Source organism: Amblyomma maculatum, chromosome 6, assembly GCF_055883805.1.
Source record: "Amblyomma maculatum isolate TAMU_Amacu chromosome 6, ASM5588380v1, whole genome shotgun sequence".
Lineage (NCBI taxonomy): Eukaryota > Metazoa > Arthropoda > Arachnida > Ixodida > Ixodidae > Amblyomma > Amblyomma maculatum.
Window position 1 is genome coordinate 11042052 of NC_139349.1, and position 6876 is coordinate 11048927.

General features: G+C 43.3%; 1 protein-coding gene across 2 annotated transcripts in view; it reads left to right on the top strand.

Annotated features, from left to right (window-relative positions):
* The window catches only part of LOC146185057 (acetylcholinesterase-1-like), a 156045-nt gene extending 149406 nt beyond the window's left edge, over positions 1-6639 (top strand). The window contains exons 2-3 of one of the 2 annotated variants that reach the window (XM_084606045.1): positions 3502-5043; positions 6293-6639. In XM_084606045.1, the coding sequence (XP_084462171.1) occupies positions 3521-5043; positions 6293-6464 (1695 nt within the window). In that variant the 5' untranslated portion in view covers positions 3502-3520 and the 3' untranslated portion in view covers positions 6465-6639. The remainder of the gene's footprint in view (positions 1-3501; positions 5044-6292) is intronic. The other variant, XM_084606044.1, reaches the window with a different exon arrangement.
* The last annotated feature ends 237 nt before the right edge of the window (positions 6640-6876 follow it).

Sequence of the window (6876 nt, forward strand, 5' to 3'; positions counted from 1 at the left end):
ATAACTGTGAGTCTTAAGCGTCTTAGACCATATTTGTCTCCTGAACCTGATTGCATTCCAGCCGTCATAATAAAAGCCTTCAGTAGTATTTTTGTACCAATATTGACTCCTGTATTTAATAATTGTTTAAGAAATGCTGCTTTTCCTCGCGTGTGGAAAATGGCACGCGTGTTTCCTGTCTTCAAGTCAGGAAACAAATCTGATGTTTCCAATTATCGTCCGATTTCTCTTCAATGTGCAACCTCTAAGCTTTTCGAATTAGCTTTGCATAATGTACTTTCCTTCCATCTCAAACATGTCATCATACCGAATCAACATGGCTTCATGTCGGGTCGCTCTACTTCTACCAACCCAGTCACGTTTATGACGTATGCCTCTGCAGCGGTCCTTCAGAGAGGTCAGGTTGACACTGTGTGCTGTGATATGAGCAAAGATTTTGACGTTGTTACTCGCTACTTCTTGAAAAACATCTACTCTCTGGCGTCGAGGACTCACTCGTGGCCCTCTTACGTAACTATCTCCTTGATCGCCCCTGCTTTGTCCGTGTCAATGAACAGACCTCCTTCGTTTACCCTGCAATCAGTGGAGTTCTTCAAGGTTTTGTATTAGTCCCGCTTCTCTTCTCCGTTTTTATTAACGACGTTTCCTCCGCGATCAAGAACTCGTCGTTTGTTTTTTATGCTGATGATATAAAAATATTCAAGGTCATACATTCTTCTCAAGATTGCTTGGTGTTGCAATCGGACATATCTGCTTTCTCTGATTGGTGTGCGAAGAACGGTCTTACCTTCAATTCTTCCAAAACTAGGCTTGTCTCATTTACTCGTAAAACACAAAGCTTTCTCTACCATTATTCTGTGAATTCTGTGCTATTGGACAGGGTTGATGAAATTAATGACCTTGGTGTAATTTTTTACTGCACCCTCAGCTTCACCTCTCGTACTAAACGCATTGCTCAGCGGGCTCTGCGCACACTCTAATTCGTTTGCAGACTTTCAAGAAAGTTCCATATTCCACTTCCATTCCTAAAGCTGTACCTGTCCATATGCTTGCCGCTTTTGGAGTACGCGTCGGTTGTTTGGAGTGGCACTTGTAAATCGAACTGGAACAAAGTTGACAGAGTACAGCAAAAAGTTTTACGGATATTTTGATATCGCTTTCCTTGCGCAACATCCTCCTCTCATTCCACCAGGAGCACCCAATTGAGTCTTCCTTCTCTTAACTGCCGTCGTGTCAGAGTAGGTATAATTTTTATGTACAAACTCCTTCATGGCCACATTATGTGCCCTCAGCTCTTAGAGTAAATCCTACTGCGCGTTGCGCGAAAGAGCCTGGGAATTCTGACCATTTCAAGTTTCTCCTTCTCTTCATTCCCATTCCCCTCTGGACAGAATGCAGAGGTTGTTTACTCTTTTTGTCTTCCCCTTGACATCTTCTGAAACTCGCTCTCTTCGTTTATATTGGATGTTCGTAGGGTTGTGTTCTAAACAGTACTTTATCACATATAACTCCCACTTTCTAGCCTAAATTTTGTATTTACTTCACTTTTTGCTTTTTCTCCTGTTCAATGCTGTTTTTACCTTAAACTGCTTTTTATCCGTTCCTTATTTATATTTTAACTTTAAACTTTATATTCGAATCTTCTGTTCCATTTCCTATTCTAATTCAATTTTCTTATTGTATTTCCCTGTACTTCTAGCCTGTGTTTTAAGTACCACACACTTGTTGCAACTGAAATGGTTGTTTCCTTTATATATATTTCAATATTACTATAGCCAATTACAGTTTTGTTTGTTGTTTTCTCTATCTATAGTTTTTTTTTTTTTTTCGTGATGTGCTCTCCAATTCTCACACCGTGTATACAAGACATTCTAATGACTGATTTTTTTTTTCTCCGTAACTCTTTTCGTCTCAACTTCATTTTATGTGTTTTTGTTTCCTTTTTTTGTGTCCTATCTGTCTGTGTAAAACTTGTGTGTGAATTTTTTTTTTATTTGTGCTACAGCACGAAGACCATGTGGTTGTTCTTGCGCACAATAAATCAAGGTTGATCATTATTATTATTATTGTTATTATTATTATTATTATTATTATTATTATTATTATTATTATTATTATTATTATTATTATTATTATTATTATTATTATTATTATTATTATTATTATTATTATTATTATTATTATTATTATTATTATTATTATTATTATTATTATTATTGCGACGAGCGCCATTTCGAGCTCTCCTAGCCTCTTCCGCCGTAGCGCACTTTTTCGGTTTTCCCCGCCCGCGACTAGGGTCTCGTGCGTCATCAGCCATAAGCGATGTGGAATGAAGCTGTGAGTCTACGCGAGGGCGTATACAAGGCGGGCGATTCGCTATGCGAGCGTACTGGCGTGGTTGACATTTTTCTCCTCCCTCCAGCGGTCAGGTCCTCCCACTCCCCCGCTGACATTTCTCTCCTCCTGCGTGGCGCTGCTGTTGTCCTTTCTCTCAGCCCTCCGTATCTAGTACAAACAAAGGGGGCGCTCGCGATGCCACAGCAGGGTGGGGTGAAAGGCTTAGCGCCCACAGGAATACATGGCAGCGAAAGTTTTTTAAGTAGTTTTGCAATTTCGCAGGATACCTATGACATCGCTTTTTGATACAGAGCTACTATGACTATTCTAGAATAGTTGTTGCAAGCATGAAGAGCCTTTTCAGAGGCGAAGTATGTTTAAAACACCGCGAAACGTATCTAAACACAGCTTACCGCAACATTTTTTCTCGTTTCGTAGAGCACAAGAAGAGGTGGTCGGTCGTTTAACGTTGACGAGAGTTTTGAAGAAGCGTGTGACATAGTATGTTGCGTCATTCCGGAGGCAGTCTATTTTGAAAACGCCGCTAAAAATCTGTTTTGAAGCCATACATACCGCCGACAGGCTCATCATTCGCTGGGTGTTTCTCGTATATACGTTGTACCTCATCTGATTTTTTTTTTCTTTTTTTTTTGCGGGGGCAGCACTGTAGCAGAAGTATTTGTAAGTAAATAAATATTATGCTCGGCGAAGTCTCCTTTGGAAACGAAGTGAAAACTGCACGTGCGGAGCGTCGGGCCGCACGACAGCCGTCAAGCGCGTTGCGCAGTTGTTGCGTTCCATCGCTGGTACATTTCGCCATAGCAAGCTTCTTGTAACGGGCCATGTCTAAGCGGTTCATTATAATAAAAAGAAATGTCTTGGCTTGGCCATGAAGTTCAAAATGTGCAGCCACTTTAGAAAGGTGCCTGAAATATTTAATGTTACCAAAATAATGTGTTTTAAAAACAACTATTGAAATTGAGGACTTCATCTGCCTAGGAACAGAGCGTGTTTAGGTACTGTAGCTATGACAGTATTGCCGTCAAAAAATTGTTGCTATATATTAGGTTGGCTCAGTTTTCCGCAACATTTTATTTTAAATTAAAAATAACTGAAGTTTTCTGCAACCCTCAACGCGTAAAATATTTTTTTTTTCTTTTTCAGCCCACTGTTTTCACGCTGAATGGCCAGGATGTCGATTCCTGCAGCGACGCTCATCGTGTCGCTGCTCGTCGCAGCCCAACCACTGGCACCGGCCTACAAGATTACGAAACACGATCCTGTGGTGAAGACCCAGTCAGGCCTGCTGCGCGGCTTCAAGGAGGAAGTATTCGGCCTACCCGTCGACATCTTTCTGGGGGTGCCGTACGCCGAGCCGCCTGTTGGAAGCCTGCGTTTCATGCGTCCTGTGCCTACAAAGCCATGGCTTCGAGAGTACAAGGCGCTTTTCCTTCCTCCTTCGTGCGTGCAGCCTTCAGTGTATTTCAACTCAGTTATCAACATAACGGGAGACGAGCGCAGTGAAGACTGCCTTTACCTTAACATATGGTCCCCGTCACGCGAGTCATCGGGACCTAAGGAAGAGCTGAAAGCCGTGATGGTTTTCTTCCATGGTGGAGCATTCTTCTTCGGCAGCACCAACTGGCACTTCTACGATGGCTCCAGGCTCGCCGCTTTAGGGGACGTGGTGGTGGTGACGGTCAACTACCGCTTGGGTCCGTTCGGCTTCATGAACGCAAAGAACCCTCCTAAGTCTCTGGGAAACCAGGGTTTGCATGACCAGAACTTGGCGATGCGATGGGTTAAGCAAAACATACGTTACTTTGGCGGAGACGACGATATGATCACGCTTTTTGGGCAGAGTGCGGGGGCCATATCGATCGGCTACCACCTTGTCTCGCCTTCCAGTAAAGGTCTCTTTAAGCGCGCCATCATGCAAAGTGGCAGCCCGTATTGGACAGTAGCACAGATGGAGAAAGAGGACAGCTTTACCAAGGCAGCCATGAAGCTCAGTTGCGTCGATCGGGGCGTCGAAGAGATCACAGACTTCGATTCTGTACTAAGCTGCCTCCAGGAAAAAAATGCCTCAGACATCCTGTCTGCGTTAGAATCGAGGAATGGTCGGGTACATCTGACCTACCACCCTATTCACGGCGATGACCTTGTGCCCGAAGAAGTGCAAAAAGCCATAAGAGAAGGTTTAGCAAATGACGTCGACATTCTTGTTGGCGTTGTCAAGGATGAAGGCAGCGTCTTCATAGAATACTATATGTCACCTGTTCTCGACTTTACGGACATCTCCAAGATTCAGAAAGGAACTATGGACGTCTATTTCATGCTGTTGTTCAGGTTTCTTCATCAAAAACAAGTTCAAGCAATACGGGACTTTTACCTTGAGAAAGCAACTGAAGAGCCGAGCAGCTTCCTGAGGAATGCCTCCAACGCTATGGGCGATTTCGCCTTTCTCTGCCCCCTAATGTACTTTGCCGAAGACTACGCCAGAAGGAACAACAGCGTATATTTCTATGAATTCGCTCACCGGCCAAGCTACTCGTGGAACGCTCCGTGGTCGGGTGTTACCCATTTCGAGGAGATCCCATTCGTTTTCGGCTACACCTTGGACAATGACGTATTCAACATTACCCAGGAGGAAAGAGCATTCACCCTTTTCATCATGTATACGTGGACACATTTTGCCAAAACCGGGTAAGTCAGAGGAAAGGGTAAGGTATGAAAAGAAACCAGCCATATATGTCATTTAAAACAGCTGCTTCTTAGTTTCATTGAAAACATTCCAATCAAAAGTCAATGTATTCTCCTTTTTGTTTTGTTCTTTATCTATTCTTTCAGTGTTTAGCTTCGTGATGAGATCGAGGAGGAAGTTAGTTCTCAGAGGCGGGAGACGGGAGGGAGGGGGTCTTATTGGTTATTTGCATTATGATTTGGTTAGAGTGGAGAGCTGGTCACGTACGCAGGTTCCGCACGCAGAAATGAAAGGCATTGAGAAAGGCACCTTACGCAGTTTTGGGGCATATAGCAAGCAGAAATACATCGCAGTGCACCTGTTTACCTTTAATGATAATTAAAACATTTATATAACATAAAATTAAGCATACGTGATCTATTCCATTGACAGTGTAATATTATATGCTCTGTTTAAGTTTGCTTTAATCTAGATGGTACGGTTATTAAAAAAGTAAGAATTGGGAACTATGTTTTTTTTTTTGTATTATCTCTGTTGCATATGCAAGAACAGGAGCAATGTACCACACGCACCCCACTTGAGGGTTGAAAGTAGATATGCATTGTTGTGACAAATCACTGCAGAAAATCTTGCTTCCTTGCGAGAAATGAATAGCAGGTTAATGAATAGGATAATGGCATGAGTTTCCGACTTCACCACCGCGCATGTCGCATGATACGAAACAGTCAGATGCAAACACACAAATCAGCTGTTTAACTTGTGCAAAGCAGATTTGTGCACCCTAATCTTAATATATATATATATATATATATATATATATATATATATATATATATATATATATATATAATATATACGCCCCAACTTTCATTCTGAGCCATATGTGGGCTGAAGCAGACACTGCAGTTTGCTACTCACGCAGACAGCCCCAGGAGGGCTATCAACTGACACAGAACTGAAGCAATTCAAAACGGAAGGAGATGCTCTCCTTACTTTGATGCATATGTGTCACTTAAACCCGAAACACTAGTGCATTGGAAAACCATGCTCATAAATTTCGATGTCTGGCCTTCCCTCATCGCGTCTAACCATCCCTCACAGTGACAGTGACATGCGACTGTGACTTTGACTGTGTCAGCAACAACATGTGCGGCTCAGCCATTTCCGCCAGCGAATCATGTCGAGAGTCTCTCCCTAACGGCGCCTACGCGCTGTCGCTGTTGGCGTCTTGTCTCCATTTTCTTCTCGCAGACAAGTGCCGCCAATCGAAGGCAAGCAATGGCCCCCGTTCAGTGCATCCAATCCGAGCTACGCCGAGCTGAACCTCCCGGAGTCGGAAATCAAGACGTCTCTCTCGGACCAGCGATGCGAGTTTTGGAGGTCCCGGTTGCACGGCCAGAGCAGAACGACGACAGCGCGCTGAAGAAGACGTCCACCTCAAACCTCCATTCATCCTTGTACATAACGCCTCTCACACATTGTCGAGAATATACATGTATCACGCAGCGGTTAATTAGTCTTTGTATGGTAATATATAACATTCTTACCGCACCAGCAAAGTATTTATTTTCAGAAGTTTAAAGGGAAGAAAGACCGTTCTGCCCCCCTTTTCTGAGGCTGCAGCAAAGCTTAATCCTTCAACCTCAGCGCCTGCTGGCAGGACGCCTTTGAAACTAGGACTATCCTGCGTTCTTTACTTAAGGGCTAAAACTTTATTGCATTTGCAGTGTAAGCGTAGAGACTCTTAACCAAAAGCACCTTGGCAAAGCAAACTTAATGTCACTGCAGTTGGTAGGTGGCTTGGCGATTACCTCAGGTAACTGCATGGCTATTTG